At 41.8% G+C, this 26,791-nt stretch overlaps 1 protein-coding gene and 1 long non-coding RNA gene across 3 annotated transcripts in view; one reads left to right on the top strand and one right to left on the bottom strand.

Annotated features, from left to right (window-relative positions):
* UNC5C (unc-5 netrin receptor C) overlaps window positions 1-16,774 on the bottom strand; it is a 257,370-nt gene extending 240,596 nt beyond the window's left edge. The window contains exon 1 of one of the 2 annotated variants that reach the window (XM_050338645.1): window positions 16,318-16,774. In XM_050338645.1, the coding sequence (XP_050194602.1) occupies window positions 16,318-16,441 (124 nt within the window). In that variant the 5' untranslated portion in view covers window positions 16,442-16,774. The remainder of the gene's footprint in view (window positions 1-16,317) is intronic. The other variant, XM_050338646.1, reaches the window with a different exon arrangement.
* On the top strand, window positions 16,282-25,671 carry LOC126652095 (uncharacterized). Its single transcript, XR_007631870.1, has 5 exons — window positions 16,282-16,387; window positions 17,578-17,630; window positions 19,709-19,780; window positions 22,224-22,286; window positions 24,323-25,671. It is a non-coding gene; the product is annotated as an uncharacterized LOC126652095 (long non-coding RNA).
* The last annotated feature ends 1,120 nt before the right edge of the window (window positions 25,672-26,791 follow it).

The raw sequence follows: 26,791 nt of genomic DNA, 5'->3' as shown, positions 1-26,791 counted from the left end.
ATGTGTTTTGGGGAAAAAGGATGCTTTAGCTTCCTTATACAGTGTGGTATTTGTCTTACCACACAGGAAAATAAAAATAAAGCCTGTAGTGTATTCAAACTTCTTGATTCACCAAAGAAATGTATGTTTTCCAGTGTTACTAACTAGTACTTGAAATCATTAATCTTAACAGGTTGATTTTTGTAAGTTTTAATTTTCCGTTTCCTACTTTGATAGAAGACAATGAGGAGAATCAAGTTTTATTTCTGTTTCTGTAAATATCCTCTAAAATGATCGAAAGTGACCGGTCATTGTCACAGCTAGGAAGGGGGCCTCAACGGTACAGAGACCTACTGAGAAAAGTTCATCTCGGGTTTTGTTCAGAAGTATGGTGATGTTCTGAGGCAAAACAACTGCAAAGAGTAGGGGCAATGTGAGCACACAGCCTTTTCATTTTAATTACTAAGTCTTTGAAGAGGCTTTGCATCAGAGGGATTGTGGGTGGCTGGAAAAACTTCCAAAGAAGATTTTCTTTTTAAAAAATAAAAAGCCTCAAACAATTTGTAGTTATAAAAGAGCGTTTTACCCAATAACTGCCCTTCTAGATGCCTATCTTTTCTTTAGGCTCTCCTAAGTGGGACAAGATCTTGTAAAGATACAAACATTTTCCTCCTAATTTTAGTGACAAAAAAATCTCTCTCTTTGCTAACATCGGGATCACTCTCTGATGTATTTTTCAGTGTCTGCTTCTTTTTTTCCCAGTTTTTTAAAAAGTGTTCTTGGAGTCACGGAAATTTTTTCTGTCCAAACAGATGAGATAGAAATCTCTCCTCCACGAATTCAGTCTTACAGAAACCCTAACTGTTAATAGCCCTCAGCTGGTGCAGAACTGAGAGACTCACTGACCTCGGGCAAGCTGTGCTGGTTTACACAAAATGAAAGGTTCAGCTGCAAACATACTTTGTGAAGGCCAGCTCTTCTACTTAGAAAGTTCACCTATCTGAGTGTAATCACATGTTTCAAAACCTAGACCCTGCAGGCTGGAATTTATTAGGAACAGATGGGGCTAAGTGGCATACACAATTTACCTGTACACCTAAATACAGTTACATATATTTATAAGCATAAATAAACCAGCTGGTCTCCATTTCCTCACTAATGAAAACACCTTTGGCCTTCCTGAATTCCAGACCTACACTGCCACAACTACTTGGTCTTCATACACACAAGTCATATCTGTTGGCCTTTGAGTCATTAAAACTTGGTGTTACACAAACGCTCGTTAATGATTTTGACTCCATCCTGTTTTCGTGTTGAATAGAGTTCATTTTCTTCCTAGTAGCAGGTATAGTGCTGTATTTTGGATTTAGGATGAGATAATGATGGTTTTGGTGTTGCTAAGCAGTGTTTATGCTGAGTCAAGGACTTTTCAGCTTCTCACCCCACTCTGCCAGCAAGGAGGCAGGGGGTTCATAAGAAGTTGGGAGGGGACACAGGGACACAGCCAGGACAGCTGACCCCAACTGACCAAAGGGATATTCCATACCATATCATGTCATGGTCAGTATATAAATGGGGGGGAAAACTGGCCAGGGGCCACAGTTCAGGAAATGGTTGGGCATCAGTTGGCAGATGGTGAACAACTGGCCTGTATATCACTTGTTTTCTACATTCTAATTATTTTATTGTTGTTGCCCTCAGTATTACAATTATTTTCCCTTTCTTTTCTGTCCTATTAAACCGTCTTTATCTCAATCCATGAATTTTACTTTTTATCCCCCTCCCCCCCTCAGTTCTCTCCCCCATCCCACTGTGTGAGGGTGGAGCGAGCCAGCAGCTGTGTGGTGTTAGCTACCTGCTGGGTTACACCACACCAGGCTCCTACAGGAGGACTCATGCTGCCAATTAAGTAAAGGCAGCAGCTGAAATCTAAAGGTCACATCACCTAATATGAAATGACACAGCATTTATAAACAACACAGAGCACAAGTCAGAAGAACTAACTTTTGAAGGTACAGCTATTTCCAGGTAAAGCTCTGTACCCTTGCAGGTAAGGTAAGTGTATCTTCCCAAATAATAATTCATGACTAGTAAGACATTTCCTTGGTAAGAGTCTTGCATGAATGATCCTTTGAGCTGGGTTTGTGGGAAGGAAAGGGAAGGCTTATATAAGCTATTTCAGTCAAGAAATTCCTTGTGGTTAGTTAATTATATATACTAATAACTTCCCAATGACAGTGTCTGGATGCACATACAGACTGTTTGTGTGCACACACATAACAAAGCAATTGAATATTGTTCATGCCCTTCAGTGTTCTCAAGCAATGACTCACACTTCAGTGCAAGTTCTCATACCACGGAAAACTAAGAATTGGGACTTCAGCTTTCCAAAATGAAAGTACTGCACTCAGGAACTCCTGTGATCTCTCTAGAGTGACCTGCTACATATTTTATAGTAACACCTTTGCAAATCATAGCCATGAATCCGTAGGTGCCCGTAGGATGCCGAGAGGGACACTTGATGCTGATCACAAGTATCCCCATGTACTATGATACTGATCAAAATACATTGATGTATTTAAAATACTGACAATCTAAAAGCAAGGCCAAGGAGCTCCCTCTGCACAAACATGCACCTTGGGTTGCTGAACACATCCACAGGGTTTTTTTTTAACCCTTCAAGGAGGCAGGGAAAATAAAAATCTTCTCCTGCAACATATCCCACTGTTATCACCTACCTCATAACAACTGTTAGTCATGCTTTTTATTTTGGGGGTGGGGTCCTAAGCTTGAGAGGTTCATGGCTCAGAGGAGAAAGAATTCATGAAGGAGCCTGGCACAGTTTTGGAGACTAATGATTTCTTCAGAGAGTGCAACAGCCAAAACATTTGAAAATTTATGTCAACTTGAGTGAGGAAATCCAAGTGCAGAACAAGGGTAAAAAAAAATTCCCAAAGTGAATATTTTTCAAATTTGCTTTTCAAAATAGTACTGTGGTTATTTTATTTCTTACTTTATTGTAGAGGTTTAAAAACATTCCCAAGTAAACAAAAGTTGTGAAACGTCTTTTGCACAACTGCTTTTTAAGGTCTTTGTTTGGGGCAGGGGAAAATGACTTGAGGGTTGATCATAAACCTTTTCTTGAACCTCCAAGGCCCTCTTCTTAACTGGACTAACTACACAGGCAGTTCAAACTCTCAAAGATGATTTAATAGCCTTATGCAACCTCAAATATTCTGCAGTAGACAGACAATTGGTCACCTTTTCTTCCTTCTATTTAAATGCAGGCTCAAAGCCTTCCCAGAAAGAGGGGACCCAGCACATCAGACAGTATCATAGGTCCCCCAGCACTCCACTACAAACCTGGCTCACGGTCACCTTTGGTTTCCTATCCCTTTGGCAACCTGAATCAGCTGCATAACCAGCTGTTTCTTAGTGTCTTATGCATGTCTTTCAGGCTTAGTATACAATCTACAGACATCCACACAGATAAAAATAGTAAAACTTTGAAAAAGACAAAGAGTATGGCCACCACAATGCCTTTTGCAATGAAAAATAGTCCTGGCTGTATTGAAGCGATTGTCCCATGCCAGTGTGAATGGCATCATTTCATTAGCTCCAGCATAATTCAATTATATAATTTTCCCAGCTTATGAACATGTATATATTTGCTTTTTTATAATAAAATACAATAATGATTTTTTTCAATAACTTTCAGGCAAAACAGTGCAAGAGATTAAGAAACAACATATGGTAAAACTAATTTTTGACCTGTGTTTTATCCTTAAAACCCAAAAGTGGATTCAGTACTAAAATCAAAGCACTCTAAGTATATTATGAAATATTTACAGCTGTTATTACTGCCTGATTTATGTGTGCCAGAGACTGGATTATTCAGGCTGGTTTCACAAGCAATATGTCAGTAAACAGGATTTTGTTTAGTAATTATATTAAACATGTCCATATAAGCTTGGAAATAATTATAAACTGTATTTTACTGTACTTGATAAAAGCACTAAGCAACAAGAACTAACGATGGCAAAAAGGTCTCCTCTCATTTTCAATAAAGCTTTCCATGTGAAAATCTGTCAACATGAAAAAGTTACTGCTTGTAATTAAAACCAGGCTTTAGTTCAGTAATATGTTTATATGTTATGTTCCAGAAGGGGGAAAATGCAATTGAATGACTCTCCTTAAACCCTGTGGTTAAAAACACACAATCTGCTCTGGGCACGCTACTGATGTCAGAAAAAAAAATTCAGGTTCAGCCTCATGACACATTTGAGAGTTTTGTACTACTAACACAGCGTGGTAAGAGTTTAAGGGAGCCCTCAGACATGTTCACAGGATTTTTGCAGTGGGTACGTCTCCCCGCATCAGGCACTTAAACTCCACTCCTGTCAGTACTTGTACAAGGTTTCGCTAATGGACAGAAAATAGCACAGCTATCGAGGCTGAGGAGGTTACAGTAATACTTCACCATACTTGTGAGCATGTCAGTAAGTGACTAATTAACCTTCTGTTTCCAGCTTTCACATTAACTTACTAAGACCCTTTGACTTTCTCCACAATGGCTTTATAGCACAAGATCTATTTTAAAAGCAAACTTCCAAGTGACTTCTCTGGATTAGACCCTCTGCCAAACTGGGTGCTAAACTGTGCTTCTGTGGGTCCCAAGATCACGGTGCTAGGACCTCAGTCTGCTGTCTGCTTTTGGGGATGAATAGTAAATTTGACAGCTGCAACACTTCTCTTTGCCAAGCACGTATCACTTTTTCACCATATTTTTTTACCTTCTTTTTGATGCAAAGAGATGGATAGATGATGTTTGCTGCACTGCTGGTTTACTAAAATTTCAGACCATAGGCACACAAAGACTATCTTGACACGTTTAAAGGTTTTCACACTGCTATAACGATACATATTTCCTAAACAGCCAGGAAACAACCTTCTTCCATGCCAACCTAGTGCTCCACATGAGAAAGTGTCTCACTGACTTCAGTATAAACTTTTCTTAAACAAGGTCATAATATATTTAATGATAAAAAAACAAGCAGATAAGCAGCTCTGTGCTTATCCTGTATTACAGAAGTCTGTACACTAGATTTGTTAATCTAGCTTTAATTCAGAAACCTGACACTCCCTGCTTTACTTGTAACCATTTTTGTTTCTTATTAATGCAACCAGATGGTGACTTCGGTTTGATTACAATTCTCCCTGCTTTAATGTGAACTCTTCATCTTACTACTATCAGATAACATTTGCTTTCCTTAATGTACATAGTTTTAGAAAAAATACAGAAGTGCTATTGCTGTGTTACATGAAAAATTCCAATATACATTTAGCTGACATAGCATCAGCTGGTGTTTAAACTGGGCTTAGCTAATGGACTTTTAATGTCAGTGGGGTTGTGTGCAGTTACTGGCTATTAGCAGGAATGGGCCCTTTCTATAAAAATCACTTTTCCTCAAGTGTGTTGTTTGAACATTCCTTCCTCTGATTTAGTGACTGTCACCAAATACAAAACAAATGCAAGGACACTGGAATCTACTGTTATCTTTAAAACCAACTTAACCTCAGCCTGGCCTCCGAGACTGAAATGTGTTTTGCATTGGTACTAGTGGATACAAAACTTCAAAGACAAAAAGACCAAGTTTTCCTCGTCTTGCTCCAATGAGTAAATCCCAAGCAATCCAGTGAAAATAATCAGACAGAAAGTAAATTTGATCAAGATACTGCCATCAATCGATTTCCCTAAGAGAAAGGATCTTGGCAATGAAACCAAGTAAAACAAAGCAGATTAATAGTCCACACAATGTCACTTTGTCATTTTAATTCAGTTTTTGTTGCAAATGTTTCTTATAAATGCAAATTTAAAACTTTCCTCTTGAGACCACAAAAATGATAGAAATGTTTATAAAGTAAGTAAGTAAATTAGGCCTTTTTTATTTCTTTTTAAGATTTGGAAGGTTTTATCTAATAGCCATGTTTTCTACAAAGAACTAATATATAACATTTAGGGGAGGGGGGGAAGAAAAAGATCCACACAGAAATAGTTCAGGACAAGCAAAGGACAAAAGTTAGCAGCTAAACAGTTTCACTCTTTCCAGTGCTCATGAAAGGCATATGGCACTTCTCATTCTACTGCCCAAACCAGGATAATAACCACTTTTGTTATCAGCTACCATGTTGCACTTCTAACACAAGCTTTTAGTAGCAGAGGTCTTTAGTTCAAAAACCACTGAATGCTAAGACAGGAAATCGCCACACATTTGTGTGTAATAGATATTTACATGGATATCTGCCTTCAGTTGGCAACATTTGGCTTTCAGTGTTCTTATCTCAGATATCATGACAAAACCCAAGAGAAAAAAACATCTACCTGAAAGAATCTCCCCAACCTGTTTTCAAGTGAGGCACTGTGTTACTCTCTCTACAAAGAAGAGTCACATTGCTATACATAAGGGAAATGGAAAGTTAATTAAATTATTTAGCTTAAAAAAAACCCAAAACCTCAAACAACCCCACAAAAAAACTTGCTAGCGAATAAGATGAGACCAGAGTCTGCCCATCCTAGTCTCAATCTACTGTGTCAACATATTTTTAACACAGAATCAGATCACCTGACATGTTCTGGCTTTGAAATTAATGGAACTATATTTGTTGGTGGTCATAACCTGGCCTTATACAGCACATGTCTATCCTTGGTATAAGCGCTAGGCGTTAGAAAAAACAGAAAGCAAAAGGAAACTGAAAGCAAAACTGACACATCCCAGTACTGAACTTTCTAGCTACAAACTTTCTAGTTACTTAGGAACCGAGAAATTAGGAACTTTTTATTTGCTACAGCACAGTTATTTTACATGAGGAAGAGAAGGAAAACCAGGACTCGTATTCTTGCCATCAGAAATCTGCTGCGTAAGAAGATTTCTGCATTTTCTTTGAGCAAGGGACCAAAAAAGTTACTCTCACCTTCAGAAACTGGTGAGGAAGCAGAAAGGAAGTCCCTAAAGCTATGTTTGCAACTTCTGCATGAAAAGAATTTGTAATGGGGATGATGACTTGCCAAAAACTAGTGCAGCTTCGGGGCCAAAAAGCTTAGAGCGAGGAATACTAGTATTTCATGAGACAATTCAGCAAGATTTTCTGTGAACGGCACTCACAGAAGGGCAGTCTTCCCCACATAATAACCACTCCATTCCTTAACCAGACATTTCTAGTTTCCACAATCAACTCTTATTTTCAGAAATAAAGTGGACACGTTTAACAGGGGAAACTTTTTCTCCTAGTTGAAAGTACCACTGAATTTTATCATTTTAATAAAGGTTCAAGCAGCAGAGATTTCTCTATAGTCTTCTCTGAATGCAGACAACCCAAAATTTCAGTCTGGACACCTCACTGTTATCCTGTTAGCTCCAGCTATTCACTGCTAGTCACAACCACTCATCTTTTGTATGTGTAGAGCTGCAGAGTAATGAGGCAGACACATGAAGTTGTTGATGTTGTAGGGAAAGGTGAGAGGGAATACATCTGTGCTAACTCCATGAGCAGCTGGCAAAACATGGGGATACGCTATTGAAAGAGAAAATTAATTCAGACTAAGACATTGTGCATATCTGTACTTGAATAACACTTGATAATTACTCATGCTTCAGTCAGTGTAGGTAAATCCACTGCACATAAGAACAGAATTAGTCTTGCTTGCTGTTCTGTCCCATTTCTTACTCCTCAATTTCAGTATGACTGAACTGCAACTAACCTCATTCGGTGAGAGCATATTATTATTTTCACTCACTATGTAAATTTTCCAGTATAAACACATATGTTGGGACTGGATAAGACAAGCGATGTATTTAAACAATAAATAAATACACCATATCATAAAAGTGCAGCAATTCACGTTCCAGCCATTATTTTAGCAAATTTATGGCTGGAGTATAGCTCTCCAAGAAGCTCTGAATTACTAATAATCCTGTGGTGATCACTTTTCACTGTCTCACATGAAATGCACTAAAATCAAGCAAAGAAACACCTGGGAAACAACTCTCGGTTCAAAGAAGTTTCCAAAACAGCTGCAATAGAGTCAAACTCATTTGACAGATCGTCCAAGGCTTACTTGCACATTTCCTTGTATCTTGCTGATGAAATTCAAGATTTCTCAAACAATTGCATCAAGCACTCAGGAGACCAAGAAAAACGCAAGCTTTCCTTTTTCTCAAAGGATACACTGCTAATCCACAGAGATTAACATTTCAACCTCTCACTCAGTATGAGACTAAGAAATAAAGCTACTTTACTTCTGGAAAATAACTAAAAAGGGATCGGCAGGAGCTACCTAACAAGAAAATGCTCAGCTGTTGCCAGGCCAGTAAAATCTATATGAGCTCCTTTAGCATTATTGTTGATAATGTTACCACAACGAGAGAAAAAAGATACTGATTTAATTGCCTAGGCAACCTCATAGCTTTTATGACTGGTAAGGCAAGGGGGTCCTTTATAGCCCAAGTCGTTCATTCAGACAGATGAAGTACAGTTGAATAACATAGTCCTGAGTTGCAGCTTAAACCCAAACGAAACAAAACAACCCAAGGTATTTCATTTACACAAGTGCTCCAGTCATGCACTGGATCTGCTCTTCCTCCTTCCAAATTTGAGATAACACTGTGGGATTTCACTGGGTAGAGCAAATCCTTCCCTGGGCTAAGCAAATCCTTCCAAACTGCCAGCCACCAGAAAGTCAGAGCTTCTAGGGAGCATCCCTGTTCCTGAGGAACAGCATATACTTTTGCACTTTTCCTTTGTCCTGGTTCCAGTCAGAACAGGATTAATTTTTGCAGTACCCATGAGGGGGCACGGCTAGGACCTGGAGGTTATTATATATCAACTCACATCATTTTCCAGGGACCAGGGAAGGGCTATCTTCCAGGTCAGCCTAGCATGGAAGAGGGAGCAGTCAGGTGTTGCTATTGTCAGGGATGAGGTTCTGTGTGAATCCTTTACCTCTTTCTTGTACTCTCTGTCATTAGTATTGTTGCTGTTACTGTTCATTTTCTTATCTCGTTGTTTCCAGTAATTTGTTCTTACCTCAGCCTTGATCTTTACCTTTTGTGTCTCCAATTCTCCTCCCCCTCCCACCACAGGGGGAGGGAGAAGGGGAGGAGGGAGTGGGGTGTTTGGTTTGGAGGGTCTCAGTGGGAGCACTAAATTGGGGAGTATCATTCCTAAACCATGATATCCTTTTATACATATTTCTAGATACCAGCAGATATAAAGAAATCATCAGTGAAACTCAACAAATACAACATTGGGAAGGCATCTGAGAGCCTTCAACATAGCATTCCCTCTGTAGTATCCCTCTTTGGGACTATCAGACAAGAAGGAGAATGAACTGGAGCACCAGTCTTGGGTACTCAGAAGGTTTGTATTTTGGCTTCCTTACACATTTGCTCTGCAAACGTAGGCAATTGCCCTTGGATATTTCCACCAAACAGTGATAAACAGAGCAAACCTCCAAATCCAGCAAGATGGATTAGAGATTAAACAGCTAATGCAATGCGACAAATAAGAACTTCCCACTGTCTTCAGCAATGCAAACATGAAGCAAAGCTATCCTAAGAACATAACTGCAGATGTCCCCTGTGTGAGGTGTTACCAACTGAGATGAGCATGCTCAGCTCTTTGGGTACCTCTCCTGTCCTGCCTGTGTAGGACTCATAACAAAGGAAAGTGAGAACCTGAGGAGGTGCTGATGCACTGCAGCATCACATCCTGACACAGATGTCCCTGTCTTGATGGGACTATTGGACTGTCATGCAAGCTACAGCAGCACTGCCTGCATTTGGGGAACAGCAAAGGTACTCACCTAAACCCAGCACTGACTGACGTTGCCTGGTGGAATTAAGGATAATGTCTGGGACCACTGAGAATCTGGGTCTCAATCTCAATTTGCATGACTGTAAAATCATAGTGATTTCCAAAAAACAAAGGGAAGAGAGCGAGACCTAGAAAGTGCTGTGAATATATGCCCTAAGCAGTGCTTAACCAGGACTGTAAATCAAGTTTAACAGTGAGGTTTTTCACTAGGCTGGTTGAAATACATGGAAAAATGTAAATTTCATTTTCACTGAACATCATAACAGATTTTCAGAGAGCATAAATACAAAGAGTTTGGTCAGTAAGGTAAATATTCAGGGCTTTATTGACGTTTTCACTAAAATAACTGAATCTTTTCTGGTTTTGATTAAGGTTTCTTGCTTTTTTTCCAACCTCCCCTAGCAAACAAGCAAAAAGTAATTTTTTTCTGTCTCCTGTTTTTTCCCCTAAATTTTCCATGTTGATAAAAAGGATATTTCTAAGTGAAACTGTTTTTGCATGAAGCTCTTTCTTCACCAGCTCAAACTTTTAGATAATGCACCAGGCTATAAAGGGACTCCCCAAATCCTGGCGTTTGATGAATTGGGAGGAAATCCCATGTTTCCTGCTTAACGTATATGTGATTTGGGATGGAGTCATAAAAGCAAACAGGAAGCTGTTCTGGTGATGACTACCTAGGGGGAAAGCTATACACAAGCATCTCTGAGGTTACTGAAAGCTGGGAAAACCTCTGGTAGCTTTTGCTCCTTGTCAGTGTTGTTTGTACAAGCAGACCCAACCTCAAGGAAAACAACTGGAACAAAACTACAGTTTGGGGCTTTCTTTTACCTTCTCTAGTCTGTGTGCACACAGTCAGTTTTATGCTACATCCTCACCCTAGGGAGATAAATCTAAATACAATAACCACAATGAATGCTCTGCAAAACGTTTAAGCAAACCTATCACAAAACCAACAACAATACTCAATAAATCAGCTCCCCATCACAGCAGCGGAGTTTGTGGCTGGAGTACCTGCAGATGACCCCATTAAAGTAAACACACTGGAATAAAGTATGTCCAATATTAAGGGGAATTTTGTTGCTCCTATTTGTTCTGTGTAAGGTTCTTTATAACCACTTCCCTTTTAGCATAATTTCAAATGCTTGCTTGCAAATGATGCAAATTAAGTGTTTCTTTGAATACAGTTTGCCTCCCAGAAGACTTAATAACATTTCCTTCAGACTGCCTATTGGATAATGTTATGATGGAAAGATCCAGGGGCGCCTGCTCACGAGACTGGACTCTACCGAGCACACACAATAAATCACTTAAACCACCACCATTCCTTTAGCCCTTGGAAGCAGTCGGCACTGAGCTGTGCCTCTGCACAACATTATTTTGACGCTGTGCTGATGGAGGTTATAGCCAACTGGAAAACCACTGCTTGTCTCTTACTCCTGGCTTTTAATTCTTGACTTATACTTTAAAAGCTGTTTTATACCTCCAAGCCAAATGTGAAGATGGCTCATGAAAATGACAGACGGTGTAATTACTGCTTTATTGGCACTGATGCCAAGATCGCTGCCTGCTAGACTTGAATACCTCCACTGGGTGGCTAACAAGATGTGCACTCCACAAACTAGCACAGCCCTCTCCCCACCCTACAGGGAGGAAAGAAGGAAAGGGAATACCACTTTTTCCTATAGGGACGTGCAGATAGTTACATGAAATATATTGCATAGGCAGAACATCCATGATTACATTAAGTTTTTTTTCAAAGATAGCCTCCAGTAGCGTGTTTTCAGTGACAAACCAACAATCTGAGCATTTGAGATTCACATTGAGTCAAATACTCTTTGACTAAATCGCAGCAAACTGCTCACTACTTTGAGCAATGCAAATCTACCCAGGAATTCTCCTGTGCAACAGCAATTCAAAAATATTTTTCTGATCAGCTGCAGAAGTAATTTTTGTGCCTTTTAGTGGAAAAAGTAACCAGAACTGATTCCTCAAAAGTCTGATGATGTAAAATCCAGAAAGAACCAGAAATCAACAAATATAGCCACACACTATAAAACGGGTTACTCCAAACAAAATTGTTTAGCTGGTAGCATGACATAAACGTAGCTTCACTTTTCAAAGTATAACTCTCCTAGTATTTTACTTATACACAAAACTCTGTTTGTATATTGTACAGAAATACTAAACTGTTGTCCCACTCAGCCTGGGCTTCTCTCACCTTCCATAGGAACTGATGTTGCTTTGCATTTTATTCAACTGAACTAAGCAGACTGTGTCTCAAAAGAACTCTCTTCAATTTGCATAAAAATAAAGATATTTACCTGGAAATATCTAATAAATATAATCCACATTTTCTCCTCTCTTGCTGCACAGACCAGCTATGGAAGTGATTTGCGTGGCCTTGGCACAGAGTTGTATTCCTGTTTTCAGATGTACTGTATTTGGAAAATTAAATTAGGAAAATATTTTTCATTTGGTTAATGCTGTTTCCTGTTTCTGAATTTGGATGTCACACACAAAGCTAGCCCCAAAATACAGTGAATAACTGGGGTTTGAGACCGTTACCGAAGAAAAATAAAGTTGTGTAGCGACTGATCCATGTAAAACGCTTAAGTGCAAACATGCACAACTGTGGAAATATCTGGCATTCTTACTGCACAAAGGAATAGATGACACTGACAGTAATGCTGAAGAGCCATCAGAAGGATATGATGTATATACTTTTTCCACAACTATTGCAACCAGCTGCTAGAGCCTGGAGCCAGAGGAAGAACAGCCCAGATTCTGACTCCCGTGTTCCGAGGGAGGAATCCCTCCTCTACGGACAGATCCATCCACTTAATTTTAATCCTGCTTAAATTGCACCTCAGTCAGCAAAGCAAACCTGGTGCCTGCTTCACTTTCAGCAACGAGTACTGCCATACTGAAATGTTACTCAGGATCCGTGCAGACTGCCACATCCAGCTCAAGCTTGTCAACATCATTGAAATCTGCCACAATACATTGCTTTAAAACAGATTAATGTTCCAAAGGGCCTTCTTCATTCACAACAAAATACTACTTGGCTCTTGCTTTATTAATACAAATACTATTACACCCATACGATCAAATACAAGAGGTCTACTGATGCATCAAGATAATTAAGTCCTTTCCCCCCCTTTCTTCAACAAGACGTGTTTAGGTATTTAATTAGGAAATGCATCCCCAAAAGGTTAGTACATTCACATGTTATATTTCACTTTTTCCGCACTAAGCATTTTCAAACTGCTGCTGTTGCTAATACAGACTATGATGGGGCAAGAAAAATATCTGCACATATGGCTCTTTTACAGTTTTCTTTTTAAATTGTCACTTTGATTTAATTAGGTTTGAGGGGTTAAGCATAAAAAAATGCACTCTTTTATTGTAAAGGAACAAATGAAACACAACCTCATTAATACGTAGTCCCTTTAGCTTTTCTATCCATCTTTTACACCACTGTTATTAACCCAAAAAGCTGTCTGAACCATGCTTGTCACTACAGATAGATAGCCTGACTCTCCCTTTCGTCCCACCTACACACCAAAAAGGTGAGAGCCACAGTGTAAGTGGGTAACACTTTGAGAGGTGGGAAGTGGGGTGGGGTAGGAAAGCACAACAGCTGAAACCCAGTCTCTGCTGATTGAAGAGCCAAAGGAAAAGTTGCTTTTACGGAGATGGCACTGAAAATGCAGTCTGAGACATTTAAATTCTCATTCTGATGTAGCTTATATCATAGAGCCATAGTGAATGCAGTGAAATGCCAGATCAGAGTTGATTCTGGCTTGATAATCACTCTGGGCTCATTCTTGCCACTTTGAGAATTAAGGGCTGTCTCTATCACTGTGGCCATTTCCTGTTCTCTCCTGATAACAGCGGAAAAATACTTACACAGCTTCAGATAAAAAGATAAGAAATACTAATAAAACAAAAAGTGTATTTAGGTCTGCTGAGAAGCTCACTCAGAGACGCAGTGATATGAATCTGCCAGGGCGTGTGGGGGGTTGGTCCACCAACTACTCCGTTAATAAATTTATTTTCCACGAGGCAATGAAAAGGAAAGCATGAAAGCAGAAGTCTCAGCAACACTCATAGCTTTCTTAACCTGCTTCAAAAGATAAAGATAGTTGGGGAATGGAGATTAAATATATATGGTTTTGAAATATACACATAAAATAGAGGGAAAACTTTGCCCAGTGCTATATGATGAGGAAACTTCCTGAAGAGGGCATAGTTAAACTGTTGATTCATTGCCTCGCTGAAGCACCACATACACATACATACATACATATAGATCCCCACTGCACACACCAGTCAGAAATCTCCTCAGCTCTGGGAAAAATGCCAAAACCAGGTCTGCACCCAAATTCTGTGCCTGGTCCCAGCAAATGGGAAATAAAAATAAACACAGAAAAACAAGCCCAAGACAAATAGCTATATCCCTACAACATTCCCTGGATTTTCCACTGTGTTGTGGAAGTTTATCCCACGCTGCACACTGGGAAGTGTTGCCGAAGAGCTCTCTGTCCCCTTCTGGGTAGGTGACAACACCTGTGTCCTGTGACAGGTCCCACACACAAGACACCCTCTGCAGTGCAGGCAAAAGGGGCCTGGCTCCTTATCCCTCATGGCATTTCTGTCACACAGCATTGTGTTTATAAGTGTGGAAAGGAGAAACCACCCGAGAGCGTGAGGTATGCCCTGTGGCACTGAGATGAGCGCTCTGAAACAGCCGAACGCAGGGGGTCCTCTCTTCTCCACTCAGGCCATCTGTCATGCAACCTCCCATATCCTGCTCAGCAGAGCAGGCAGGCTCCTTTCCACTCCAGGTCCAACTATCTGAAAGGATGTTCTTCAACACCCCCCATCTACACTGACTGATATGTACTGACATCTAGGTCTACATGCATATGGTACTATTAAAACCTTTAAATACAAAACATCAAACCTGTCCTATCTTGAATACGAAACTAACCAGGGAAAGAAGACAGTGTGTAAGACACAGATGAAACGTGGCACAATGCATAGGACTTTTTTGTACTTTCGTTCTCTGTTACCCCCTTTTCATGATCAGATTTCTGATCTTCCTATGAGACAAATGCCTGGTATGAGCAAGGGGATGTGAGTCTGAGGATGGAGTAAGCATCTGCAGGAAATGGATTAACACCGTTGCATGTACAGACATGATTTTCAGCGCATCCAGCCCACCAGAAGCAAGTCTACAGCTCCCAAAAGCCTGCCAGGGGCACTGAGAGACAGAGCAACCAGCACTACTCTCCTGTCACAAAGGCCACACAGGAGAGTGCACTTTGTAATGGCTAGGTGAGAGCACAGAGCCAGATCTGTGCAGTTTTCACAAGTGCCTCTCCACAGAAATAATGTGGGGAAAAACCAAGCATTCTTACATTTGCATTACAGTAACAAGTCCAAATCAAAACTCTGGTGTGTATTATTACTTCTTGGTTACATACATGGACAAAAAAAACAAAACCAAAAAACCAAACAAAACAGCCTCTAAAATTGCTTTTCTCTTGTTAGCCATATAACTGAGATTTCCACGTGCTTCAGCAAACCCGCACATCCTTGATCTGTGCAGCTCTGCCCACATGCAGCAACAACCTTTCTCTCTCTCGTCCTCCACAAAAGCAACACATTTCCACAATAAGTCTAACTCCTGGGAAGAAAGAAGAAAAGCACCGAGAAAGTTTGTCCAGCATCAGCTCACAGGAGAAAAAGCCTCCTGCTGTGGCTGTCTGCCGGGTGGGTGCCACACTGAGACAAGGTTCTTTGTGATGCTCTCAAACATCGCTAAACACGCACTGAGAATCAGGACATTGTCACTTGGAAAGAGGAATTTAAACACGGGCCACAGGGAAAGCAGATCTAGATGTACTCCAGAATCCCCGACACGGGAAGGGAAACAAAATCCCAAAACATAAACATAGAAAGACGGTAACTCCCTTCGGGTATATCATGTTTTAGGCAGGAAGAAGGAGGGAGTGGGGGGCGAGGGGGGCGTTCAAGAATGACCATCGGATGCAGAGCCCCCGGGTACGGCTGCGCCCCTGCGGAGGGACACCCGCCTCGCACCTGCCTTTCCCACGCACCTTGCCAGCCCTCCGGGGCGCACCGGCGCCGCTCTCCCGCCCCGGAGCGCTGTTGGCGGGGCTCCTTCAGCCCAAACTTCCCCCTCAGCTCCCCGTGCCCCACTTGAGGACAGAGTGCAGGGAAAAACGCCTGTCGCGGCCAGGCTTCAGCACCCGCGGACCCGACTCGACCAGTGCGGTCGGACCCCGGCGAGGGTCGTGCATGCGGGGGAATGCACTGTTTGCACATACAAACACGGGGGAAGGGGAGGGGGGGAGAAATCACGGGATGAATTCGCATATCTAGCCCACACGCGGAAGATGCCCCGACCCTTATCCATCCATCCATCCATCGCCTTACCTTGCGCCGCGGAGCCGGGGCGGCTGGCCCCCAGGACGGCCAGGGCGGGGAGCACCACCGTCTGCAGCAGGTATCCCAGTCCCAGCCCGCAGCGGGCCGCTGTTCCCTCCAGCCCCTTCCCCATGGCCGGGGCAGCGGGGCAGTCGCGCTGAGAGCCGCGGAGCTTTCCTGTGCCGCCTGTGCCGGCCCCGTCCCACCGCCGGGCGCGGAGCGGCGCGGAGCTCTGCGGGTGCTCAGGGGGCGCGGGGGGCGGCGGGGCGAGGGGCTGCGCTCGTACCGGGGCAATAGGCTCTGCATGGCCCCGCGGAGGGGCGCGCGAGCCGGCGGAGCACTGCTTTCTTCCCGCGGGCGGCTCGGCGCTGCTGCCTCCACCCCGGGGTGGGCGGGGGCCGGGGCCGGGGCCGGGGCTGGGGAGAGGGGGCTGCGCCGGCCGCCTGCGATAAAATGCGAGCTAGAGCGAGGAGCGGACCCAGAGGGAAGGGGGCGGGGGAGGCTGGGAGCCACCCGCCGCAGAACCGGCCCCCTTTCGCCTCCCCCGCCCGCGCCCCCTGCGCGCACCCCGCGGGCACACGGGCGCGCAGATGCTGGTGCACACACGTGGGCGCCCGCACACGCCCCAACACACGCTCGCACCCCCCGCCCCAGCCCACCCCGACTGTACAGCCGGGAGCAGACGGCCGGCCGGACCCCTCTATACTGGCTCCCTCTCCGCCACACTGTTCCCGTGGGCCTGACACCCTCCCTCTTCCCCCCCCCCCGCACCTACAGGGCTCGGGAGGACCGGGACATCTTTAGGGAGCCATAAAATGCAGGGTGGGGGAGCTCTATACTGGTCGGGCGTCACCCGTCTTCTCCCACAAGCAGCAGGGTAGAGGGCAGGGGGAGAGAGGGAGAGCACCAGGTGAGCTGTCGGAGAACCCACCATCCCTGGGGAACGTCTCGCCGTTTGCCCTCCAGGGCCTCTCTCTTAAGGATGGGGTCGGTCCCTGCCAGACCTTACCCTTCCACCCCTAAAAAGCTGTCTCCTAGCCTCTGTCTTCACCGCGTACTCACCAAATCTCACTCAGTGGGATAGCAGTGCCTACACCTCAGGTTTGCTGTTCAACCAGGGCTCGATTTGGTTTTACTGTTGCTTTCTAGGGCTTGGGTTTTGGTTGGGTTTTTCTATTTTAATGGTTTAGGGTTTTGTAGGGGCTTTTACGTTTGTTTTGGGGGTTTTCGATGGGTTTTTCTTTTTTTAAGTTGTCCTTCCCTTTGCAGAGCCAAGGCAGGCTGTCTGCAGCCATTACCAGATCCAGCACCTCGCACACCAGGTGTGTCAACGTTGCTCCACAGCCCTCCACACACCATGGTATTCCATGTCACCTTCTCCAGCCCAGAAGTTCCCCCAGAGCAGGGCTGCGTGCGAGATAAGGAGCGCTCTTTTCCTCGGAGGCACGGCTGGGATCTTCCCAGTCGCTCTGGCTTTGCGACCCCTCCCCCGCCCCTTCCACACAGGAAAACAGTCTTGCTGATGCCGCAGGAGGGTTTCCTGGGAGCTACAGGAGCTGCCTGCCTCCAGGGAGGTTCTGTCCCACCTGCCCCCCGACTTTAATGCCCTTCCCAGGGGATTACCCAGACTGTTCCCATCTCAGGGTCTGGGGGACAGCATTTTTTTCTCCTACACAGCAGCTTACACACAGCTGCAGTGTGATAGGAAAGCAAAGTTAATTTAAGTTTTTGTATGTGTGTGCAGGCACAGAGCAAAAAAAAAAGGTCAGTTATTGTTCTGGGTAGCATGCCTGGGCATACCTGGAAGGTGCCCCAAGTAGGCTGTGTTTCAAGCCCAACAGGCTGATCTGCCCAGTAACTGTTAGCTATACTCTCCAGCTGTACTCTAGAGGTGGAGCACTCCACCTCTCCATCTCCTGGCTGTACTACATCCTTTAAAGGGGTGAGTCCCATCAGCTTTGAACAATACAGCACAGTTTACGAAATATTAAGGCTCCACCAAAATCCATGAGTTAAGTCCTGAGGGTCCGTAAGTGGCGAAAAGGAAACTCACAACTTGTAACCATGTTCAAAGGGGAATGTGAGTCCTGAACAAGAGGTTTTTTGATTGCAGGCACTCCCTACAGCAATCCCTGACTCCATGCTCCCTAGCCTTAAGGCTCAGGTTAGTAGTCATCAGAACAGTTCCCCATGTATCATATCTATTTGCCAGTTTTGCCATAACTCTGTAAGCTGGGAGCATCTCTCTTTTTTGGGGTACTTCTTTCCCCTATGCTAGGGGAAACTTTTCAGAGGCAAGAAGAGAGGCCCCTGAAAGATGTCACACGTGGAAGATGTATTCATTGCAACACCAGCTGACGGGCACATCTATTGCCACAAGGGATGAGAGAGGGAGGGCTTGCTTCTCCATTAATCGGAGTTAATTTATTTTTGATGTTTTGGAGCTTCCCAGGAGTAATACCTATAGTTACAGGCTTAGTTTCTAGTTAGTAGCTCAGTGACCTCATTAAATAAGTCCATCCCAATTTCAAGATGATGTCCCTGCAGCCCTGCCCAGGGATCCCTGGTGGCTGCCAACCTGTCAGCCTCTCTGCTGTGGAGTAGGTGCAAGGGGGAGCATTGCTGCTTCACAGCTGTGGCAGAAGTGATGGCACAGGGACCACAAGCTCTCAGATGGGAAGAAAGGAAGTCTTTTCTCCAATACCCAAGGTGTGGTGGACAACGGAGGAACAAAGGTACTCCAGCCTGAGATGTTCATTAATCACTTTTCTACTGGAAATGGATATATCTTGACCTGGAGAAGATGGTTCAAGCCAACAGCAACAAATAACTAGACAGGGGTCTTCTCTGGAAAACATTCTTTCAACTCTTTCTATGCTCCATTATGTGTAAGAAAGGGCATCCAGGGATGCTCCACGTGTCTGCATCACTGAGCTTTCTCAGTGATCCCATATACTCTGACAAACAACACTTGTGACTGGGCCAGCCCTAATGCCACTGCAATGGATTTTGCCTATTCAGAAGCAAGTCTCTCCAAGGGCTTTTTTTTTTTTCTCCTTATGAGATAAACAGAATTATTATCCCAGCTTAATAAATTTGACATTTGACACCAGAGTTAAAGGACTGAGATAAATCAGGGATTTGGGATTAGAAAGTGCAAATTGCCTGGATTTATTCCAAAAGTAGTTGATTGGTTGGTTTTGGTTGTTTGTTGTTTTTTCCCTGATAGAACCTGATAGTTGGGAAGGTATTTCCCAACTGTTAGAAAAGCCTGTGACTTAAAAGTACATATAAGGTAAGTGTATCTTTTTGTCAGTTTTAAGGTCCTTAAAAATCACTGCATACCTTTTATAAACTCATCTGAAGCAAATATTAATCTCAAATTTTTGTACTTGGACAGAAATATCAGGTGTGAAAGAGTTTGCATTGGAAAGTGGCTTTAGTAGCCTAACAGCCTTCACTAAGTTTCCAGGTAAGTTCAAGAAATCACAAATCCAAATTACACACCCACAGTAAATGCCTATAAAATCTAGGGTGACATTTAAAAAGTTCCTATGAAACTTGTGTAGTGGTGAATTTGATTTCAGTGAATTTTATTGCCCAAGCATCTGGAGTTGCAAAACCATCAATTAGAAGGTATATTGGATTTGAAAAATCCTATCAGCTTTCATAATTAGTATTGTGAATGGTGGTATAGATACCAGGTTTTTCTCTACATGTTTTCTTAAGATCCTCTACATTTATAATGATTTATACAAACCTTAATGTAATTACAGAACTCAAGGGAAATTTATATTTACTTGTGTTATGGTGGCACAGCTCCGGACCACATTGCAGCAGGTACTAAAACAAAGAATCAAAGAATCAATTAGGTCGGAAAAGACTCCTGATATCATCGAGTCGAACCCTTGACTGATCACCACCTTTTCCACTAGACCATGGTACTGAGTGCCACATCCAGTCATTTCTTAAACACCTCCAAGGATAGTGACTCCACCACCTCGCTGGGTAGTCCATTCCAATGTTTAAGAACCCTTTCCATGATGAAATTCCTCCTAATGTCCAACCTGAACCTCCCTTGGTCCAGCTAGAGGCTATGTCCTCTCATCCTGTTGCTAGTTGCCTGGGAGAAGAGGCTGATCCCCACTAATGAGGTAGTATATTTCAGTAAAGGACTGATATTAAAAAACAATTCCAGAGGGTAAAATATATTTTCTAATGCTTGGACCCAGGTAAGATCTGCATCAAACTTTTTGAATCATCCCATTATTCATCTAGTATAGATATAATCTGAAAGGAAAGAAAACAGTAAAAAGCTACATGGACATCTGCCATGTCTGAGAGAATTAGGTGTCGGTGTTCTATGCTTTGTGGAGAGATGAACTAGAAAATGTGGAGGTCTGGGTGTTCTAATGTCATGATACCAAAGAGCCACAATCTTCATTGTTATTCCAGAACATATTTCCTTCCAAAACAGTGGTTTAAATGGCAATTGATTATAGAGAGTTTTCAGGAGTAACTTTGGCTCAAAGGAATATAACAGTTTCTTAATGCATTCCTCTACAGTATACTGTATTAAACCAGATCCAGTCAGATAAAAATGGTAGAACCTGGTTCCAGACAGTTCAAACTGGCTCAAACTGTTTCCAACTGGTTTAAGCTGATTCAAAAGGATTCTGACTAGTTCAAAGCATTTTAAACCAGTTCAGACCAGACTAAGCCACTTAAAATAGGATCAGAGTGGTTCCAACCCATTCAAACCAGTTAAATAGGATCAAAGTGGTTCCAATTAGTTGAACTGCCCTGATACTCACTGCAAAGAGTTGCAAAATTTGATTGATGACTTTGCAGCAGAGGTACCAAGGTCCCCTGTGCTAAGTGGGACTTCAGCAAGGCTGGTTTGAACAAGGAAAAGAATCTTTCCTGTGCACTGATAATTGAGAGTAAGATTCGTCAACCCATCCTCTCACTGAGTGCTGTGTTCCTTGGCACGTACTGTCACCTCTGTCCAACCAATCCGAAGACTCATTAGGTACACAAACATCAACAAGGGATGCATATTCAGGTTACACATCAGGTGATTATGATAGTCAAGATGCTCTCGGCTACTGAGGTGCACCTAAATCAGCACGGTGTATTTGAGCGAGGGCTGTATTTTGCACACTCCTTCACTAGCTGTTTGCAGTGGCACGTGGCATGCACATCTGCTTTTGGCTGTGCCATTACCTCAGGCTCTACCATGCTGCCTTTATTTTATGGCAGAGCCCAGCACTGTGCAATCCAAAAAGCAGGTGTGTGACAAACCTCTCACTTCACTGACATACCTACCACAATCCATCAAGTACTGCATTTTTCTCTTGCAGTTTAGATAGGCAATTACTTCCTCTGTGGTTGCTGTGTGTTATACTGGGTATCAGCGAATGAAACTACCCTTTTGATATCTTACATTTCAAGAGCAACACAACCTCATTTCAAGTAAAAACTTCTGAGCACTTTTTTCACACTAGGAATGACTATTTGTGGTGGAACTGTGGTCCGAGGAAAATTTCTTTCATACCCACTGAAATCTAATAAAACAACTGATTGTGTTTCAGCTTCCAAAATCACTACTTTGTCTGCTTATTTATGGAACCAGATCTTCCAAATTTCCTCTCTTACTTATGAATTACAGTTACGTGCTAAATTTTCTGTCTTGACATTATATTAGCAAGTCCATGGGTCAGCATATATGTTAATAACACCCATTTTAACAGGGTTTCACCTCATAGCAACCATCACTCCACAACTGTGCTTGAGTTACCTGGAAGACCATATGATGTCCTGCTCCTCATACCATTTGAGGTGCACAGCTCTCATTTGTTTAATAAATTAACAATTTAACAATTAACAACTCTGTTGTCCTCACCATTCTTTAGAACACCTTGGATTTTCATAATATCTGAAGAGGACCTTCTTGAACTAAAGGAGTTATACTAAAGGTAGGGCCATATTCTGTCTCTGTATGCATTCTAGGTATTGTGCATAACATCCTGTTGTAATTTCTGCAAGAGGATGCTACAGTTGGAGCTCAAAACTTGGTCACCTAGGGAAGAAAGGTTAAAAATTCAAAATTGTTTAAGTCTCACTTTCAGTAGTCAGGGGCATCATATTTTTGAATGACAACAGGACTTAGGCTCCTTGCCCATTTTTGAAATCTGTGTCCTCCAGCTACAGCCAAATAATGCAGCCAAAGAGCTTTTTCTTTCATGTGAATTGTCTGTAAACAGATCACAAATTCCTTATTTATTTATTCTCTCTTCCCATTTGTTTGGCGAATATTTTCTCTGAACAGTTCTTGAGCTGTAGCTCATTCATGCACAATTCATCACGAGCATTTGAAGTTCAGTATTCAAACTATTTTCCTTACTCCAATTGAATGATACCATATGAAAACATTTCCCATCTACAAATATTCTGTAACAAAAAAACAACAAACAACAACAACAAAAATACCCAAACCAAAACAAAAAACCCCACCAAAACCAAAATAAACAAACAAACAAAACAAAAAAACCCCTGTGATCATTTTAATCTCTATCTACCTGGAAACTCACTGCAAAAATACAAAAGGTGAGACCTACTGTCAGCTCATATTTGTTGGGACCTGAGGCGAGCGTTGCCCTCCCTGTTTCTGGAGGCAGCCCTGGTGGCGACGGGCGGCTGAGCGATTGCGGTGCCTCCCAGCAGAGGGAGATGTGATACATCGGCTCCGGCTCCGGCTGCGCAGCTCTCAGTCTCTGCAATAGATCGATGAGTCATGAATGTTTTAGGAACATGTCAGAGTCCCATGGCTTCTCATTATCTAAGCATTTTATCTCAGTACAAACCTCTTTTAGGCCTGTCCCTGATAGCTGCATCATCCTATACCAGATTTCCTCGGTCCCCACCTTCAGCTGAGGTGAAGGACTTGAATAACTTGATATATTTCAGTCTGTTGCACAACAGAATCGTATTCCTCTCTCCCTCTCCCCTCACTATTTATTTTTGTAGCATTGTAACTACATACCTACCTTGAAGTTGAATAATAATGTGACTTACAGGTGTCAGTCTCTGCCCCAGGATCATCAGATTCCACTGAATTTGATTATATGTTTTGTTTGCCAAGCACTAATTTTTTAATTGTCCAGTTTAGGGTATGATGCCTCCAAATTTCTTTACCAGTGTCACAAAAATTCTTTTTCCAATGTCCGAATACTACCTCACTGCCCACCTCTGCCTTTGTGTTTTCTCCCTGCCTTAGGTACCATGAGATAACAACATGGTTGCTTTTGGGATCTTTGTTTCAAATTTTCTCTGTAGGTGTGTATACTGGGTTGCTCTTACTCTGGGCATTATTTTATGGATTCTCTTCCCTGATACACTTTGCAGAAAGTGACATTAGAAAGAATTATAATTACAGCATTTATTAAACCACTTTTTAAAAGAGGAGACTGGTAGCATGCAGAAAGAAACAATGAAGAAGAATAAGAAAACTCTCTGGCAAAATATGTTTAAGAAGATGTAGGTTCTATGTAGAAATACATTTCCTGACAAAATTAACTGTTAATGTAGTATTTTGGTGCTCTACAATAACATCAAACTTACACGCAGACCTGTAACATTCATCTGTCTTCTAGATAAAAAAAAATTGCATAATTTTAATTGTTACATATTTTCTTTATAGTTCAATATATTTGTAGTTTCATACATGAACTATTTTGTGAAAATATATCATATTAAGCAAACTGTGAGAGTTTGAGTACATGGCAATGGCCCCATCCTTCCCATTTGTATCTACTTTGTGAGGAAAACCAACTACAACAAAAACAATGAGCCTCAATTTGTATGTTTGGGGTTTTTCCCCTTTTCATTTTGAATCTTGACAAACTGCTCCATTACACAGTGCATTTGAAGTGCAACTCTCCCCACTAGCTGCTCTACTGCATTTACTCCTGACAGTGTGTAACTGAATAATCTTTTTTTTTTTAACCAACAGAAAGAATCTTTCATAAGGAGAACCTAAAATTTTCTGACCAGTGTGTGACAGTAGGAGGAAATCTGTTGTAATGCCTGTAATGGAAGCCTGGTTGTGTGTTTTCAGTCTTTTTTTCTCCTGGCCTCTTGGTGGCAGGGCAATTAGAGCTCAAATGTACAGGGGAAAGCTATCCCAATACAGTAATCAAAGCAAACATTATATAGATTTTAATTGCTCCAACAAGAATGAAGTATTTGTTAGCTGAAGTAGCTTTATTGATTCGAATGAGGAGATGTATTTATTCTGTTTTGTGCAGTGCTCCAAGCTGTGTATGCATTTAATGCTTATGAACTCAGAGATGAAGGACTAGAGAAGTTCTGTGTCAAGCTGTAGAAGAGAAACTGTATCACTTCCAAAATGGTTATTCTAATGTTCTTTTCAAAAGCCAGTTATAATACTTGCAGTTATCATTATCATCTTATGAAAGACCTTTATGTTTCACAAACAGCGTGATTTGTTTAAATCACATAATTAACAACATTCTTGACTGTTTAGTAATAATTAGTTTGTTTTCATAGAAATACTCTGTTTCATCTATCTGTATAGAGGCTGAAAAATATAACAAATATGCTCAGTCTCAAGGCTGAAGATGAAAAGTTTATGAAAATAAAAATCACCCACAATGACAACACGTGATCCTGTTTTAAGTATGACCCTTAGCTTCTTAAAGCTCCTGTTATTCAATGCTAGAAAGTAACTTGTGTGATTGGTGTTACCACAGTAGTTTAAATTGACAGGTTTTTTTCATCTGAAGACATTATTAGGAATTCAGCTGTGCATTTCCTCATGTGCAACACAGACAACATCAAGCAAAACTTGAAAAATAAAGAGAAGGCTTCCCTTGCTTCTGAAGTCTAACCAGGATAACGTGCATTCCTTGTAACACACACTGAAAAGAAGTTTAAGTTTTGTCCCAAGAAGATGTAGTTATTCTACATCTGCTCTTATTTCAAATGAAGTTCTGTAGAGATTTACAGAAACTGTCTCAGGCCCCTTGGGAATAAGTTACCTCTGTGAAAAAACCTTGTGCCCTTTCACCTATAGGACTCTACTGTGAAGATAATAGTGAGAGACTTATTTTGGCTAGGGAGCATTGAAGGTTATCTGCAGCTGTCTAATTTATTACCACTTCAATTCAAGACCTACATTTTTATTCATTGTTTCTCTTATGAGTAACGTTTTGAAAGGTAATATCAAATAAATGGACCTGTGGCTGTGGCCCAACAATGCTTTATGTTATTAGATGTCTCAGTTGTTCTGTGTTCAAGGATGATTAAAGTATCTTGAATGGAGTTTCTTAGTTCATTTCATTCTATGTGCATACATAAATTAGTTGATGCTAATCTATTAATAAAAACTTAATATTCTACATTATTATCTTTAAAATGTAGCAGGTTTTTTTATCTTTTATCTTTTTTTTTCCTTTTTTTTATTCAGAACTAGAACTACTCACACTCTCCTCAAGAGTCTGATAAGATTTAGATTACAATACTGGCTTGATAATGGTCAAGACTTTTGCTTCCTCTGAATAACATGAACTCTAAGATGAAAAGTGATACTTTCCCTTCTAACTAACATTAGTCATTATTTAGTCTTGAGATTATTAAAACCAGTTCTGAAATGTAGAACAATACCTTACCACTGAAAAACAGGATACGGTAAACTCTGTTTTCTTGGTCCAAACAAAGTAGGACCAGCAATCATGCTATCTGCAAGATTAACATTCCCTAAAAGCTCCTCCTTCTCCAGACCACAGGAGGTAAAAAAAGGGCAGAACTTGATTTTGACAAGGTTAGACCACAACAGACTTGCCTGGAGACTCATTGATTTCTCTGGAGTTGAATTGTTCCAAGTAGCAGCAATGCTGGCTCAGTTAATGATCCCTTTGAAAAGCAAGTTTTAATGATCAAGTGACGAAGATAAAAACCATAGAGTGGAAGAGAGTAGACATGGGAGGGGGACAAGACAGACTATTACCAGACAGTCTCAATACTCACAGGGAGTGGGAGTAAGTTCATTAATTATTGGAGACCTTGGATTCTTTCTGCCTGCTTTCCATGTTCTCAAACGTGTCCTGGAAGAGGAAGGCATAAATTGGAACTGAGAAAGGGTAGCATTTTGGAGGATGCTGGCTGACTTTTTTATCTTTTCATTTTTTAGCAAATAAGGAAGATTTGGTTACTTTAGAGGAAAATTGAAGAACTGATCACAGTTTACAAGGATGAACATGTGGGAGGACTGCAGGGGATGGAACACTGTAAAAGTAATAGGACATAGTATATAAGCAGCAAGATCCTGTTTCTTAGAAGGATCAAATAAACAATATGATCATAACTAGGACAAGATTCACAGTTACAAGCCAAGAAAAGATTTCATGATTCTTGTTCTTCCCCACACCTCTAACATTTCAGGGATTGTCAGAATCCCTCC

Source organism: Myiozetetes cayanensis, unplaced genomic scaffold, assembly GCF_022539395.1.
Source record: "Myiozetetes cayanensis isolate MyiCay16 unplaced genomic scaffold, myiCay2020 scf7, whole genome shotgun sequence".
In the NCBI taxonomy this organism is placed as follows: domain Eukaryota; kingdom Metazoa; phylum Chordata; class Aves; order Passeriformes; family Tyrannidae; genus Myiozetetes; species Myiozetetes cayanensis.
This window is presented reverse-complemented; position numbering and strand designations above follow the sequence as displayed.